Source organism: Crocuta crocuta, unplaced genomic scaffold (genome assembly GCF_008692635.1).
Source record: "Crocuta crocuta isolate KB4526 unplaced genomic scaffold, BGI_CrCroc_1.0 scaffold118, whole genome shotgun sequence".
NCBI classification, from domain to species: domain Eukaryota; kingdom Metazoa; phylum Chordata; class Mammalia; order Carnivora; family Hyaenidae; genus Crocuta; species Crocuta crocuta.
This window is the reverse complement of record NW_027551558.1, coordinates 8,251,401-8,268,671: the sequence shown is the minus strand read 5'-3', so window position 1 is coordinate 8,268,671 and position 17,271 is coordinate 8,251,401. Positions and strand designations below refer to the sequence as shown.

General features: G+C 42.0%; 1 protein-coding gene across 1 annotated transcript in view; it reads left to right on the top strand.

Moving 5' to 3' along the window:
• The window catches only part of CNGA3 (cyclic nucleotide gated channel subunit alpha 3), a 33,766-nt gene extending 27,672 nt beyond the window's left edge, over positions 1-6,094 (top strand). The window contains exons 7-8 of the mRNA XM_077749234.1: positions 181-287; positions 3,067-6,094. Of these exons, the coding sequence (XP_077605360.1) occupies positions 181-287; positions 3,067-4,478 (1,519 nt within the window). The 3' untranslated portion in view covers positions 4,479-6,094. The remainder of the gene's footprint in view (positions 1-180; positions 288-3,066) is intronic.
• The last annotated feature ends 11,177 nt before the right edge of the window (positions 6,095-17,271 follow it).

The window sequence follows — 17,271 nt, the reverse complement described above, 5'->3', positions numbered from 1 at the left end:
GACCTCTGTGACCTTGGGACAGAAAAGCTTCTCAGAGCTGGGTCTCCTCATCAGAGTCTGGGGTGATGACACTGGGGCACGAACCCTGCAGGCAGGGCTGATACTGAGATGAAGGCACAGAGCTGGTGCCTGCATTGGACCCAGCCCCCGATGCACCCACTCCTTCCCTCTTATGTTTAGGGCCTGTTTCGATGAGCTGCAGTCCGACCACGTGATGCTGTGGCTGGTCCTGGACTACTCAGCAGATGTCCTCTATGGCTTGGATCTGCTGGTGCGAGCTCGGACAGGTGAGTGGGCCCAGGCCCAGGGACTTCTCAGGGCCAGGCCACAGACTGACTTTATGCATCAGGACGGGGACCACGGGGACCACAGGGCAGGTTCAGGAGATCCAGAGTGGTGAACATTACCTACCTCTGACCACAAGAGCCCAGGCAGGTCTGAGGGTGTTCCAGTGGCAAGGGCATGTACCTCCTCAAGCTCTCTCTACCACGACCCTTTAGCAGAGGTCAAGATGCCTGGGTTTTGGTCTTTCCTGTGCCAACAAACTCTGTGACCTTGAGCAAATCAAGCTATCTCTCTGGGCCTCATTTGTATCAGCTGTGAAATGAGACCAAACCATCATCTCTCAAAGGACCCTTCCAGCAGTGACCATTCAATGTCGCGGGAAACAGGAGGGAGATCTCTGTCAATCTTGGAGTCCCTTTTCCTGGACAGTCAGAGGATCCAGGACATGTTACTCTGTGGCTTTTAGATATACAGAGGAATAAAATTGGAAACAGGGCCCAGGTGAATGATGACCTCCCTCAGATCACCTCTGGTTGTGAGTGGAGGCTAAAACCCCTTAAGCTCCAAGCTGTGCATCCTTGGGGCACCTTTTTCTGATCTGCACAAAGACATTATATCAGCTGGCAGAGGCCCAGCTTGCCACTTCCAAGATTTTTGAGCTAGAAGCCATGCCATAGTTGTCAATATAAACACCAACAGATCCCAGCAGCAAGCCTCTGTGTGGCTTCACAGTGTACAAAACATTTCAAGTACATCTTGTTTTCTCATTAGAACTGCTGCACAAGAAGAGGCACAAGCACGATTATCTCCGTGTTGCCGATTGAGAAACCGAAGCCCACCAGCCCCTGGGTGGCTTACTCAGTTGAGTGTCCAACTCTTGATTTCAGCTCAGGTCGTGTTCCCAGGGTCAGAGAATTGAGCCCTACAGTGGGCTCCACACCAAGCGTGGAGCCTGCTTGGGATTCTCTCTTCCCTATCCTCTGCCTTTCTCCCCAACTCATCCTCTCTCTTTAAACTTAAAATCGAATCGAATCGAACCGAATCGAACCGAATCGAAACCTAGACCCAGAGAGTGACTGGCCTAAAGTCCACAGTCACTACTGCACAGGGCCAGACTGGCACCCCTGCTTCCACATGGTGCCCAACACCATAACTGAGAAGACCTCTAGTATGCAGCTTGAGGCTTGCGTGGGTAACTTAGCCAGTCCTGGTAGCCTGCCACTTTGTGATCACATAAGCCTACCAAGACACAGGAACTCTGTGGGGCGGCCGACTCACTGAGCCAACTATCCCTATTTCACCCAAGCTTCAGTGGGACAAGTTACCTGCACTCAGACAGTGATCCCACCCCTTTCTGTGCTTGGGTACTGTCCCTGGCAATCTGAGATTCAGCAGAAGGCCTCATGGGGACGGCAGGTAGGCACAGAAACCAAGTGGCCATGGATTATATTCCAAGGGGAAAAATCTTTAGAATCGAGAAAAGATATTATTAAGAAAGTAGTGAGGAGCCCCAAGGCACTAGGAGTGCCACATAGCAATGTAAGTACTCAATAAACAAAAGGGTAACCAAAGAATGAAAGGGGGCATGGGGGACTGGAAGCAGGGTGGCCCTACCATGTGACAACAGACTTGAGGTTTGCTTTTCACAGGGGGCAGCCCTGCCTCCATTTAGCCCTCAAGTGTGGCCCTGGTTCAGCAGCAGCATCACCCAGACCTTGTTAGAGGTAGACACTGGACCTATGGAACCAACTTTGGGAATAGCCCAGCACTCTGGGTTTTACAGAGTCTTCCGTATGATTCTGATGCTTACAAAATCTAAAAAACATACATTATATTATTCTCTCTACTTTTGTTCATGTTTGAAAGTGTTTTTTTAAAAAAAGATGAAAGAATGCAAATCTCTGCCTATTTGATTGATTTCACCAGTAATAACGCCTAGTGACCGCCCCCCCCATGTCCAGCTCAGCTCCAATCTGATTCTTTGGGGGTGGATCTCAGCTTCATATGTTTTTAGAGCCCCTGGCATGACAGTAGTGTGCAGGCAGAGAGAACTACTGCTTCCCTATGCAATGTTTTTAAAAGGCAGGCCCTGCCCCATTAGGACTGGTGAAATCAGTTTTGTAGGCCATGACCTGTGCTCTTAAAATTTCTATCATTAATATTTTCCAAACATAGACAAAATCAGAGACAGTAGTATCATGAATCCCCATGTACATGTCACCCAGCTTCAACAGTTATCAATATTTGCTAATGTTTCATCTATCTCCCTTTTCTTGGCTGAAATATTTTAAAGCCAATCTCAGACCACTTTAACATGTATCTCTAACTTTAAAAGATGCATTTTTAGAATATACATCCAGGGGCACCTGACTGGCTCAGTCAAAAGAGCACGTGACTCTTGATCTTGGGGTCATGAGTTCAAACCCCACATTAAGTGTAGAGATTACTTAAATAAATAAACCATATGTATATGTGTATATATACATATACATATATGCACACATACATACATATATGTGTATATATATGTATATATGCATAACACCAGTCCACATTCAAATTTATCCAATTAATCTACATTTTTAACTGAATAAAATAGGCTAGAGAATATCAGAGTGTATTTTCATAGTAATGGTAAATGTGGCTTTGGATATTTTTTCTGTTATGTATGTATAATTATGTCTTCTTTAGTTAAGGTGTATAATATCTTTCTGTGGGCCATGGTTAAAGAAAAAAAGCAGCTTCCTTCCATGCCCAAGTGACTTCCATCGTTTTCTTTAGGCTTCCTTGAGCAAGGCTTGATGGTCAAGGATGCACAAAGGCTGTGGAAGCATTACACAAAGACCGTGCACTTCAAGCTGGACATATTGTCCCTGGTCCCCACAGACCTGGCTTATTTTAAGTTGGGTGTAAATTACCCAGAACTGAGGTTCAACCGCTTACTGAAGTTTACCCGGCTCTTTGAGTTCTTTGACCGCACAGAGACAAGGACCAACTACCCCAATCTGTTCAGGATTGGGAACTTGGTATTATATATCCTCATCATTATCCACTGGAATGCCTGCATCTACTTTGCCATTTCCAAGTTCATTGGTTTCGGGACAGATTCCTGGGTCTATCCAAACATCTCAAACCCAGAGTACGGGCGCCTCTCCAGGAAGTACATTTACAGTCTCTATTGGTCCACCTTGACCCTGACCACCATCGGGGAGACCCCACCCCCTGTGAAGGATGAGGAGTATCTGTTTGTGGTCATAGACTTCCTAGTGGGAGTCTTGATTTTTGCCACCATTGTCGGCAACGTGGGATCCATGATCTCAAACATGAATGCTTCACGGGCCGAGTTCCAGTCCAAGATTGACTCCATCAAGCAGTATATGCAATTCCGCAGGGTGACCAAGGACTTGGAGACACGGGTGATCCGGTGGTTTGACTACTTGTGGGTAAACAAGAAGACAGTGGATGAGAAGGAGGTGCTCAAGAGTCTCCCAGACAAGCTAAAGGCCGAGATCGCCATCAACGTGCACCTGGACACTCTGAGGAAGGTCCGCATCTTCCAAGACTGCGAGGCAGGGCTGTTGGTGGAGCTTGTGCTCAAGCTGCGGCCTGCAGTGTTTAGCCCAGGAGATTACATCTGCAAGAAGGGGGACATCGGGCGGGAGATGTACATCATCAAGGAGGGCAAGCTGGCTGTCGTGGCCGACGATGGGATCACCCAGTTTGTGGTCCTCAGTGACGGGAGTTACTTTGGGGAAATCAGCATCTTAAACATCAAGGGGAGCAAGGCGGGGAACCGCAGGACAGCCAACATCAGGAGCATCGGCTACTCAGACCTGTTCTGCCTTTCCAAGGACGATCTGATGGAGGCTCTCACTGAATACCCAGAAGCCAAGAAGGCCCTGGAGGAGAAGGGACGGCAGATCCTGATGAAGGACAACCTGATTGACGAGGACCTGGCTAAGGCTGGGGCAGACCCCAAGGATATTGAGGAGAAGGTAGAGCACCTGGAGTCTTCCTTGGACACCTTGCAGACCAGGTTTGCCAGGCTCTTGGCTGAGTACAATGCCACCCAGATGAAAGTGAAGCAGCGTCTCAGTCACCTGGAAAGCCAGGTGAAGATGTGTGGGAGCAACCTTCTGTCTGATGAGGGTGCTCCTGGGAATGCTGCAAAAGCAGAGACCAAACAAGAGTGAAATGCAGATGTCCATCTCCTGCTTCCCAGAGTCAGCCATTGGTGTGATGCATTGTAACTGCAGCTGCACAGCCCAGGACTCAGCGGGGTTGCATTCCAGTTCTCCTTACCCTTTACAACCGTGTGGCCCTAGGAGAGAGCCTCGGTTTCCTCATCTAGAAAGGGGGACTCATGTCAGCCCCACTGAAGTGGCAGATTCCTGTGATGTCCACATGGAACACTACTTGAGGCAGGGCTTTGTATGTGAGGTGTCCCCAATCCACGCATACGGAAGTGTGGGCATAGAACTCTTATTTTTTTATCCATAAGGAATTTTTAGACTTTTGAACTTTATTTTCTTGTAAATGGAAGATTATTTAGTCATCCACCCCCTCCTGTACCCCACGCCACCACCTTCTGATAAGGGAGACATAACAGAAGCTAGAAGTGCAATGTGGGATCTCAAATGTATCCTTGCATGAGACAGATTGGGGCACATCTCTAAATCTGGTTTCTCCTCACGTACACTTTGGGACCCTCAAAATCCTGGCCCTTGATCATGCACAAGGGAAGAAGCTGGGTCACCCCATTTGAGGTCACTTTGAGCCTGTGAAGCAAATCCAGACTCCCCACCATCCAGCCTCTGTGAACCCAGAATCCGTTTAGAAAAGGACATCTTGATGAGGGAAAGAGACATCTCCTAACTCACCAAGGGACTTAAAGACAGCCTCTCCCCCTCCTTCCTCAGTCAGGAACAGGGACAGCCTGTTCTGACTTGAAGAGGAGAATTATGTTCAGGAAGAGCCTTTCAGGTTGGAGGTTGGAATGAGGTCCTGCGTCAAGCAAAGCTGACAACTAGAATGTTTAGATCAGACCCTGAGGCCCTATCTTTGCAAACAGCCCCTCCTCTCAAAGAAGCAGCCTCACTCTCCGTTGGAATTCTACCCTGAGGCAAAGCTCTCAGCTAGCAGGAAGTGTGGACAGTGCAGGACCTAGCTTTTTTCCTTTTTTAATCTAGTAAATAGAATCCCATTACTATTTCTATATTTGGGTTCTATGATTGCGAATTATAACCTTAATGGTCCATGTAAATACACATTGTAAATTACCCAAAGATGAGTAATTTTTCTGTTGCAGAGAAGCCATATGTACAGGTTTCCTTCTCTGTCTCCTCCTTCCCCCCTCCCCCCTTCTTTCTTTCCTTCCTTCCTACCCTCCCTCTTCTCCCTCCCTCCCTCCCTTCCCTCTTTCTCTTCTCTTCCAACATCTCTTCTCAGAACACAATGCCCCACTTTGCTTTGGGAACTTTGAAACCTCTGTGGTCTGATGTTATAATCCGTACACTATATAACTGGGCCCTAATGTAGTTCATACAAAAGGTGCTGCTTTTTCAAGTATGTATTTTGGTTTTATATGAGCCTCTTCTGGTTTTTATTATGGATAATTCGACCATTTTTTAAGTTTCTAAAATGAATTTAAAAGGACTATTAAAGGAAGATGTGATCCAAGCCCATATCATCAGCACTCTGTAACTAGCAATGTATTCTCCAAATGCATATATTTTAAAAAGCCTTAACTATTAACTATGCCTATGTTTATATTTGCACAAGAAAAATAGAGACTCGGATTTAAAAAACATTGAACGACTCCTGCTTCATATTTTGTTATAAGGGAAGATTCCGTTCTGGGATATGTGTAGGGCAGTGAGCCTACCTTCCCCTATAAAACAGACACCCGTGAATAGGGGACAATGCGCACTCCATGTGAGGGGAGCCAGAAGCAGCCAGAAGCATTGAGAAAATGCAACCAAAGCTGCAACATTTGTCAGAGGAAATAAGTTAAGCCATTCAAATATATAAGAAGTGGATCTCAGGCAGGATGCTAAATTTCTTGGTATCATTTGTCCAGGATGGCCATCGGGGATGTTCAGGCAGTTTGGAAAGTCATGAGTGGGCAGGAAGTGCAGGTATGTCCCTGGTAAGCATGTCCCCAGATTCCTCCCACTGCTTATGCCCAAGGAGTTTAGGTGGTAAATTGGAATGTGGGCACTGGGGAGTCAGACCTAAGCTTGTTCAAGTCACAGCACCGCCACTCAGACAAGTTACTTTACTTTTCCGGGCCTTACTTTCCTCACCTAGAAGTGGGAACGATCCTGCCCACCTCACCTCACAAGGAATGATCCTGTGAATAAACTTCAAAATAACATAACATAATAAGCATAGACTTGTGAAACTCTTTGGGTGCAGAAAACATCAACTTGTTTTCCTTGAGAAATAAATGAATATGGTTTCATCTAGTTAATCTCCAGCTGCCCAGATTGTTGGGAGGTGGAGTCTTGGGCTGTTTTCAGGGCTCCTATTCACTGTCTTGGCACCTGAGACAGCCACTTGTGTTCTCAAAGTCACTGGAGGCCATCCCTCTTGCTGCACTGGGTTCAGCCACAGGCAGCTATGCTGGGAGACAGCTTTGTGCCTTTTGTGGGAGTCTAAGCTCATGGAAGTGTGTGTGTGTGTGTGTGTGTGTGTGTGTGTGTGTGTAGAGTGTCCCTGAGACAGGAAAAGAAGAAAATATTGGTGAGCACTTCTCCAGGTATGTAGGGATGCAGACTCCCTCTCAGAATCCTAGGGACGTGGGAAACAGAGGATCTCAGTTGAGAAGAATGGACTTTGGCTTTGGGGAACCCAACCTGGCCAAGATCCCAGTGCTTCAAGCTTGGAAAGTCCCAAAGCTACCATACAGCAAGGCACCACACAGAGTTAGACAAAGGGTATCTTGTCAGTAACCAAGATAAAAAATGTCTGAAGATATTTGTAGCCCAATTGATTCATCAAGACAGATGCCTGCTCCATCNTTTGCTTTGGGAACTTTGAAACCTCTGTGGTCTGATGTTATAATCCGTACACTATATAACTGGGCCCTAATGTAGTTCATACAAAAGGTGCTGCTTTTTCAAGTATGTATTTTGGTTTTATATGAGCCTCTTCTGGTTTTTATTATGGATAATTCGACCATTTTTTAAGTTTCTAAAATGAATTTAAAAGGACTATTAAAGGAAGATGTGATCCAAGCCCATATCATCAGCACTCTGTAACTAGCAATGTATTCTCCAAATGCATATATTTTAAAAAGCCTTAACTATTAACTATGCCTATGTTTATATTTGCACAAGAAAAATAGAGACTCGGATTTAAAAAACATTGAACGACTCCTGCTTCATATTTTGTTATAAGGGAAGATTCCGTTCTGGGATATGTGTAGGGCAGTGAGCCTACCTTCCCCTATAAAACAGACACCCGTGAATAGGGGACAATGCGCACTCCATGTGAGGGGAGCCAGAAGCAGCCAGAAGCATTGAGAAAATGCAACCAAAGCTGCAACATTTGTCAGAGGAAATAAGTTAAGCCATTCAAATATATAAGAAGTGGATCTCAGGCAGGATGCTAAATTTCTTGGTATCATTTGTCCAGGATGGCCATCGGGGATGTTCAGGCAGTTTGGAAAGTCATGAGTGGGCAGGAAGTGCAGGTATGTCCCTGGTAAGCATGTCCCCAGATTCCTCCCACTGCTTATGCCCAAGGAGTTTAGGTGGTAAATTGGAATGTGGGCACTGGGGAGTCAGACCTAAGCTTGTTCAAGTCACAGCACCGCCACTCAGACAAGTTACTTTACTTTTCCGGGCCTTACTTTCCTCACCTAGAAGTGGGAACGATCCTGCCCACCTCACCTCACAAGGAATGATCCTGTGAATAAACTTCAAAATAACATAACATAATAAGCATAGACTTGTGAAACTCTTTGGGTGCAGAAAACATCAACTTGTTTTCCTTGAGAAATAAATGAATATGGTTTCATATAGTTAATCTCCAGCTGCCCAGATTGTTGGGAGGTGGAGTCTTGGGCTGTTTTCAGGGCTCCTATTCACTGTCTTGGCACCTGAGACAGCCACTTGTGTTCTCAAAGTCACTGGAGGCCATCCCTCTTGCTGCACTGGGTTCAGCCACAGGCAGCTATGCTGGGAGACAGCTTTGTGCCTTTTGTGGGAGTCTAAGCTCATGGAAGTGTGTGTGTGTGTGTGTGTGTGTGTGTGTGTGTGTGTAGAGTGTCCCTGAGACAGGAAAAGAAGAAAATATTGGTGAGCACTTCTCCAGGTATGTAGGGATGCAGACTCCCTCTCAGAATCCTAGGGACGTGGGAAACAGAGGATCTCAGTTGAGAAGAATGGACTTTGGCTTTGGGGAACCCAACCTGGCCAAGATCCCAGTGCTTCAAGCTTGGAAAGTCCCAAAGCTACCATACAGCAAGGCACCACACAGAGTTAGACAAAGGGTATCTTGTCAGTAACCAAGATAAAAAATGTCTGAAGATATTTGTAGCCCAATTGATTCATCAAGACAGATGCCTGCTCCATCACCCTGAAGCATTGGCCCTCAGAGATTTGATGTACCAGCTATCAAAATTCAGCAAGGCCCAGGATCTGTCATAGCTTTTTCAGGCAAACTCTGGTCCATCTCAGACCCTTCCTCCAGGATTTTATCAAATAGAAGCCAAGGCAACTTCCTTCTCTGGGCCTCAGGGCCATTAGAAGTACCCCGAGGAAAGAAAGGTGAAATGCAAACAAATGAACAAAATGGAAAATGAAAATGCTCCTTTGAAACACAGGGGGTGACTTTTGTCCAGTAAGTTGAAGACGCTCATACCTGTTACCTAGAAACCCTACTTCTGGCTCCATATAACAGGAAAAATTTCACATGTATGTACCCAGAGACATGTACAAATGCTTTACTCCAGCAGTTTTTATTTTTTTTAAATATTTTTTTATTTATTTCTAGGAGAGAGAGAGAGAGAGAGAGAGAGAGAGAGAGAGACAGCGTGAGCAGGGGAAGGTCAGAGAGAGGGAGATACAGACTCTGAAATAGGCTCCAGGCTCTGAGCNGAGATCATGACCTAAGCGAAAGTCGGACGCTTAAGCGACTAAGCCACCCAGGCGCCCCACTCCAGCAGTTTTTAACAGAAAAAAGGAAATACTGTAAATATCAGAATCTAAGAACACATTAGGAAAAATATGTTAGGTATTTCACCAAAGAGAATTTAATAAAGGGAATTAATCGAATGGGCATCAGAGGGCTGAGAAAGCAGAAAAGGAGCACTGAGTTTATCTGGAGAGAGCACTGCAGAAAGTAGCCATTACCCTTAGGGCTAGGGGAACAAAGGAGAAGGGGTGCTCAGAGGAGAGCCCCTCAGAGCTGCAACTCAGATCCATGAAGAGGGGCTGCTGCTGGATATTACTGGTAATTTAGGAACTCAGAGGAGCTTGGCAAACATAGGACTTCGGACATTTTCTGAAAGGGGGTATTGAATGGTGAGACTGGTTCTGGGGAGTCCCAAAAGAAGTTCCCAAAGGAGGCTGGACCCAAATGTCACTGTCAGGATAATCTGCCACAACTATGGCTACCTAAGCAGGACAGGAGGCAAACAGGAAGAAGAAAGTCCCTTCTCCCCTCCGCCTTCTTTCCAATCCTACTCAGTTGTTGCCTAGTGAATGTGAAGACAGAAAGGAAGGAGGTCTTGGACTTCACGGACAAAATGTCATCCACAGACTGGAGGCCCTACCTCAGATGTACTTAGACTAGATGGTAAAGACCCTCTCTCCACTGACCGTTGTCTGAAAGCCTTCTGTCAAAGATTCTTTCCTTTGTCCTGAAGCTTTTTCCTTTTGAGAATGCAGAAATCCCTGAGAAAAGACAGGATGGGCACAAGGGAAAGTAACATTTCTCAAGCATCTGTGCGAAGGCATTGCTCTTTGTGCTAAAGTATAAATTTTGTTAGCTAATGATTGCTTCCTGTTAGGGGAAACTTTTCACTTTCTTTTTCTCTAGGCATTCATTCTTTTAATATAATCAACATCATTCATCAATTGATATTTTAAAAATGTACACCCACTCTGCAAGGCAAACAGTTAAAAAATTGTTTTCGTAAAACTCATTTATTAGAATGGCTAAATCCAAGAAACTAGCAATTCCAAATGTTGTCAAGGATGTGAAGCACCAAGAATTCTCATTCGTTGTCTGGTAGGCATGCAAAATCACACAGCTACTTTGGAAAACAACTTGGTATGTTTTATAAAGTTAAAAATACACTTAACATATGATTACAAAGGGGACACATAAGGGAAAATATAGGGTGCTGTGTGGTACTAAGGTGGTGGGTATAAGACTCTATGGATCTGTCCAAACCCATAGAACTGAACGTCACAAAGAGTGAACTTTATGCAAATTTTAAAATATCAACCAGGATACAATCCCAGGAGATGGAAAGAAGATTGTGACAAATTAATTTAACTGCATTAAAAAACACGATGTGACCTCACTAAAGGACTTAGGGTAAAATGATGATGTAAGTAATTTTTGGTCAGAATAAGTCCTCCAACTTTGTTAATCCTTTGCCAGATTGTTTTGGCTATCCTGGACCCCTTCCATTTCCATATATATTTTAGGTCAGCTTGTCCATTTCTGCAAAGAGGGCAGTTGGGATTTTGATAGGGATTGCATTGGGTTATAGATCTATTTGGGAAGATATTGCCATTTTGTAACTATTGAGTCTTCTGATCCATAAATACAGGATGTCTTTCAATTTACTTAGGTGTTCTTTATTTCTTTGAACAATGTTTTGGGTTTTCAGATACAAGTATTGGACTTCTTTTGTTAAATCTATTCCCAAGTATTTTATTTCTTTTGATGCTATATTAAAAGGGGTTGCTTTCTGAATTTCATGTTTGGATTAGTCATTGCTAGTTTATAAAAATATTGATCTTGTATCCTGCATCCTTTTTGATCTGGTTTATTCTAATTATTTTAAGTGGATTCCTTAGGCTTTTCTATACATAGGATCATGTTATCCACAAATAGAGATGGTTTTACTTTTTCCTTTTCAGTGTGAATGCCTTTATTTTTTCCCCCTTGCTTACCTGCTCTAGCTAGAATCTCCAGTGCAATGTTGCATTGACGTGGTGGGAGACATCCTTATCTTCTTGTTCCTGGTCTTAGGGGTGAAGCATGCAGTCTTTCATCAAGTATAATGTTAACCATGGTTTTTCAAAAGTACTCTTTGTCAGCTTAAGGAAATTCTCCTCTTTACCTTGTTTGTTGTGTTGTGGGTGTTGAATTTGGTCAAACTTTTCTTCCTCTAATGAGATAATCATGTTTTTTTGTCTTTTATTAAATATAGCATATTACCTTGATTGGTTTTTAGATGTTAAAGTAACCATGCACCTCTGGGATAAATTCCATTTGGTCATGGTGTATAACCTTTCCTCTATGTTGCTAGCTTTGGTGTTAGCAGGATTTTTTGGAGGATTTTTAAAATCTATATTCATAAGACATATTGGGCTGTAGTTTTTTAAGTTATTCTGATGTGTATATCTTGCTTTGGTATGAGCAATACAGGCCTCATAGAAAGAGTTTAGAAGTTTCATTCTCTTCTAATTTCTGTAAGAGTTTCTAAAGGATTCTTTAAGTATTTGTTAAAACTCATTAGTGGAGATATCTGGGCCTAAGGATTTTTTTTAATGGAATATTTTAAAGTTACTGAATAATTTTTTTTTGGTTATAAGTCTATGCAGGTTTTCTCTTTTTTTTCTTTAAGTTTATTTTTATTTATTTTGAGTGAGATATAGAGAGCAAGCAGGGGAGGCGCAGAGAGAGAGAGAAACAGAATACCAAGCAGGCTCCATGCTATCAGCTCAGAGGCTGATGCAGGGCTCAAACTCAGGAACCACCATGAGATCATGACCTGAGCCAAAATCAAGAGATCAAGAGTCGAATACTTAACCAACTGAGCCACCCAGGTATGCAGCAGACTTTCTCTTTCTTTTGAGTCTGTTTTATTTGTTTGTTTCTTTCCATGAATTCTCCATATGGTCTAAGTTATATAGTTTGTTGAAATAAATTGTTCAGTTTCCTTTGTAATGATTATTTATGTAAGGTCAGTAGGATGGCTCCTTTCTCATTCCTAGTTTTTAATAGTTTGAATCTTTTCTCTTTTTCTTGGTCAATCAGGCTAAAAGTTTGTCAAAATTGTTAATATTTTTAAAGAACCAACTTTTGGTTTTATTGATTTTTCTGGACTGTTTTTTCACTTGTGTTTCATTTGTTTCCATTCTAATCTTTATTATTTCCTTCTGCTTCTTTTGATTTTGTTATTTTCTGATTTCTAAAGAAGGAAAGTTAGGTTACTGATTTTAGATCTTTCTTCCTTTTTATTATAGGTGTATCTAGCCATAAAATTTCCTCTAAGCACTGCTTTAGCTGCATCCCAAAAGTTTTGGTATGTTGAGTTTTTTTTTTTTTAATTTTTCTTAAAGTATTTTCTCACTCTCCTTTTGAGTTCTTTATTGACCCCTTAGTTATTCAGAGCTGTGTTGTTTAATTTACACCTACCTGTAATTTTTTCTGCTGTCGATGTTTATTTTAATACCATTGTGATCAGAGAACATACTACGTGTGACTTCAATCCTTTTTAATTGATTGAGTTTTCTTAATGGCCTGCGACATGCTCTATCCTGGAGAAAGCTTCACATATAACTGAGCAGTATGTACATGTGTTCTGATACTGTTGGGTGGAGTATTCTATTGATACCTATTAAAGCTAGTTGGTTTATAACGTTGTTCAAGTCTTCTATTTTGTTGATCTTCTACCTCATTGTTTTATCCATTACTAAAAGTGGAGTATTGACATCTTCAACTATTATTATAACGTAGTCCACTTGCTCCTTCTTAATTTTTTTACATTTATTTACTTCTGAGAGACAGACCACAAGAGGGGCAGAGAGAGAGACACACACACACAGAATCTGAAGCAGGTTCCACACTCTGAGCCATAAGTACAGAGCCTGATGTGGGGCTTGATCCCACAAACCGTGAGATCATAACCTGAGCCGAAGTTGGACACTTAACCAACTGCACCCAGGCACCCCTTCATTGTCCACTTTTTAATTCAGTTTTGCCTCATGTGTTTGGGTCTCTTTTGTGGATGCATGATCCTTCTAATTATAATATCTTCCTGATAGATTGACCCTCTTATAAAATGTTCCTCTTTGTTTATTGTTTTGTTTGGTTTTGAGGTTTATTTCATCTGATATTTGTGTAATCACTGCAGCACTTTGTTGGTTAGTGTTTCCATGGTATACTTTTGTTCATTATTTTTCCTTCAACCTACTTATACTTTTGAATTTTGAGTTTGTTTCTGTAGACAGCATATGGTTGGATTTTTTTAAAAACCCTTCTGCCAATCTCTGCCTTTTGATTGGAATGTTTGGTTTGTTTGCATTTAATGTGACTTGTGATTAAGTAGGACTTATGTCCGCATTTTGCTATTTGTTTTCTATATTATCTCTTACATCTCTTTTGTTCCTCTCTTCCTATTACTATTACTGTCTTCTTTGTGAAGTTATGTTCTATTATACTACTTTAATTCCCTTTCTTTTAATTGGTAGCTATATCTATATCTGTATCTGTCTATATCTATACCTAGTGTTTGTCCTGGGAATACAATTATTATCTTAATTTAAAACAATCTAGTTGGGGGGCACCTGGGTGGCTCAGTCGGTTAAGTGTCCAACTTCGGCTCAGGTCATGATCTCACAGTTCGTGGGTTCGAGCCCCACGTCGGGCTCTGTGCTAACTGCCAGCTCAGAGCCTGGAGCTGGTTTCAGATTCTGTGTCTCCCTCTCTCTCTCTCTCTCAGAAATAAATTTTAAAAAAATTAAAAAAACAAAACAATCTAGTTGGCATTAATACTAACTTAATTTCAGTGGTATACACAAATTTTACTCCAATCAAGCAGTTTCTCCCACTCCTTTATGCTATTATTATTATTATTATTGTCATACACATTATATTTTTTTCATATTATGATACCATCAACACAAATTATATTGTTGTTTTATATAGTTGTCTTTTTAAAGTATTTATTTCAGAGAGAGAGAGAGAGAATGAGCAGGGAACGGGCAGAGAGAGAGGGAGACAGAGAATCTGAAGTAGGCTCCAAGCTCTGAGCTGTCATCACAGAGTCCAATGTGGCCCTCGAAGTCACAAACTGAGATCATGGCCTGAGCCCAAGTTGGATACTTAACCAACTGAGCCACCCAGTCATCCCTTATATAGTTGCCTTTTAAGTCAGAGAGAAGAAAAATGTCACAAATTAACTTTTATCTTGTATTTGCCTTTAATTTTTATTCCTTTGTGTGATTTTGAGTTACTCTCCAGTGTCCTTTCATTTAGTATTTCCTGTAGTATGAGTCAGCTAGCAATGAATTCTCAGTTTTTTGTTTGGGAATATCTTAATTTCTCCTTCAATTTTTAAAAATTTTATTTTAGAAAGAGAGGGCGTGTGACTGAGGGAGAGGGGCAGAGGGAGAGAAAGAATCCCAACTAGGCTCCACACTGGAGCCTGGAGACTATCCCAGGGCTTGATCCCAAAATCTGAGCTGAAATCAAGAGTCAGATACTCAACTGACTCAGCCACTCAGGTGCCTCTCTCCTTAATTTTTGAGATTTTTGCTGAATATAGAATTCTATGTTTATAGCCCTTTTCTTTCATTACTTTGCATATGTTATCTTACTACCTTCTGGTCTCCAAGGTTTCTGGTGAGAAGACAGTTTTTAATTTTATTGAGGATTCCTTGTACATGATGAGTTGCTTCTCTTGGTGCTTTTAAGATTCTCTCCATCTTTGGCCTTTGACAGTTTGATTATGATGTATCCAGGTATAAATCTCTTTGAGATTATCCTAGAGTTTATTCAACATCTTGGATAAGCAGATTAGTGTTTTTCATTAAACTGGGAAGTTTTTAGTCATTATTTCTTCAAATATTCTTTCAGTACCTTTCTCTGTTCTTCTGAGACTTCCATTATATTTATGTTGATCTGAGGCTCTGTTCATGTTTCTTCATTCTTTTTCCTTTATGTTCCTCAGTCTAGGCAGTATCAATTGACCTATCTTAAAATGCTAATTCTTTCTTCTGCCAGCTCAGTTCTGCTGTTGTAATCCTCTAACATAATTTTTCAGTTATTGTACCTTTTAATTATAGGATTTATGTTTGGTTCTTTTTAATAATTCCTATCTCTTTATTGATATTCTCTTTTTGTTGCTTTTGTACTTTCTTTTAATTTTTGAGATACGGTTTCCTTTAATTCTTTGAACATATTTTATTTCTTTGGGTATATTCATAATAAGTGATTTAAAGTCTTTGCCTAGTAAGTCTAACAGTTGTGTTTTCTCATGGACATTCTGTTGAGTACCTAAAGCCTGGGTCCTTTCCCATTTCTTTATATGTCTCATAAATATTTGTTTGAAACTAGACACTTAAAACAATATAATATGGCAATTCTAGAAATCATATTTCCTTCTAACCCAAGGTTTATTGTTGCTTTTTGTTTGTTTAGTGACTCTCTTGGGATAATTCTATGAAGTCTGTATTTTTTTTTTAAAATTTTTTTTTAAATTTATTTCTAGGAGAGAGAGAGAGAGAGAGACAGCATGAGCAGGGGAGGGCCAGAGAGAGAGGGAGTCACAGACTGAAACAGGGTCCAGGCTCTGAGCTGGCAGCCAGCACAGAGCCCGACGCAGGGCTTGAAACCACGAACCACGAGATCATGACCTAAGCGAAAGTCGGACGCTTAACTGACTAAGTCAGCCAGGCGCCCCTGAAGTCTGTATTCTTTGTCATTTTTAGTCACTGAAACCTTTGCTTGGTTAGCTTAATGATTTGCTAATAATTTGACAAGGATACTCTCAAATGCTGGAATCTATATGTCTTCCTGTCTTTATGGAGGGCTGTGTGTCTATGTTGAGGCATGTCTTCAAGGCTTAGGCAGGCAGTTTATACATTCTGCCTCAGCCTTCGCTTCTTGTTTGCTCAAAGTCTCAAAGTCTGCCAAAAGTGAGAAATTATGGTCTTCTCAAGTCTTTCCCAGACATGTGTACACGTGTACACATATGTGCGTCCCTTCGGAGTCCCAGAATCTGAAGATTCTAGAATCTTCCCAGAAGTATGTCAGATCTTTCCAAAGTTCCCAAAGGGATAGAAATACTTGATTATTTCCTTTTAAGATTTTTGGTCAGTCTCTTGTTAGCTCCAACTGGTGTCATTACCTTAGCCAGCTGGAGGGTTAGACAATTGCTGCTGATTGCTTTTACCAAACGCCCTATGGATAGGACTATTTGTGGAGAAAGGCCCTTAGTCAAGTCAATTAAAGACAAGCCCTGAGAAGGGAGCTTTACCTTTGAGCTGCCTTACCAGTCAAATAGTGCCATGTCTCTGGAGATAGGACTTTTTGAGGTGTTCCAAATCCCTTTGCCTCCTCCAGTGATTGCTGTTTTTCACAGCTCTTGTGGCAGCAGGGCTGTTCTTCAAAGCTATATATATTCTCTAATGAAAACATATATCAACAGAAATATATCATGTTTAGTGGTCCAAAAAGAAATTCTCAAGTTGGTTGTTTCCAGTCCCCCAAATAACACTGCTCAGCTCTTAACTATCATGTATACAGTATCTAAATCAGCTTATTTACTGTATATAGGTCATCTAGGTCCACGTGTTTATCAGAATCCCCTGGTCCCGACTTTCAGAGTTTCTGGTTTAGCAGGTCTAGCATGGGCTTGGGAACTTGTGTGTCTAGCAAGTAATGAGAAGATGTTAGTGCTGCTGGTTAGGGACCTAAAGGATACTTTCCCATCAGCAGCCGTTTAGGATACTTCCTTCTCTCACGTGATGCTCTGGGAAATGCACCATATTTACTAACAAGCTTGGTTCCCTT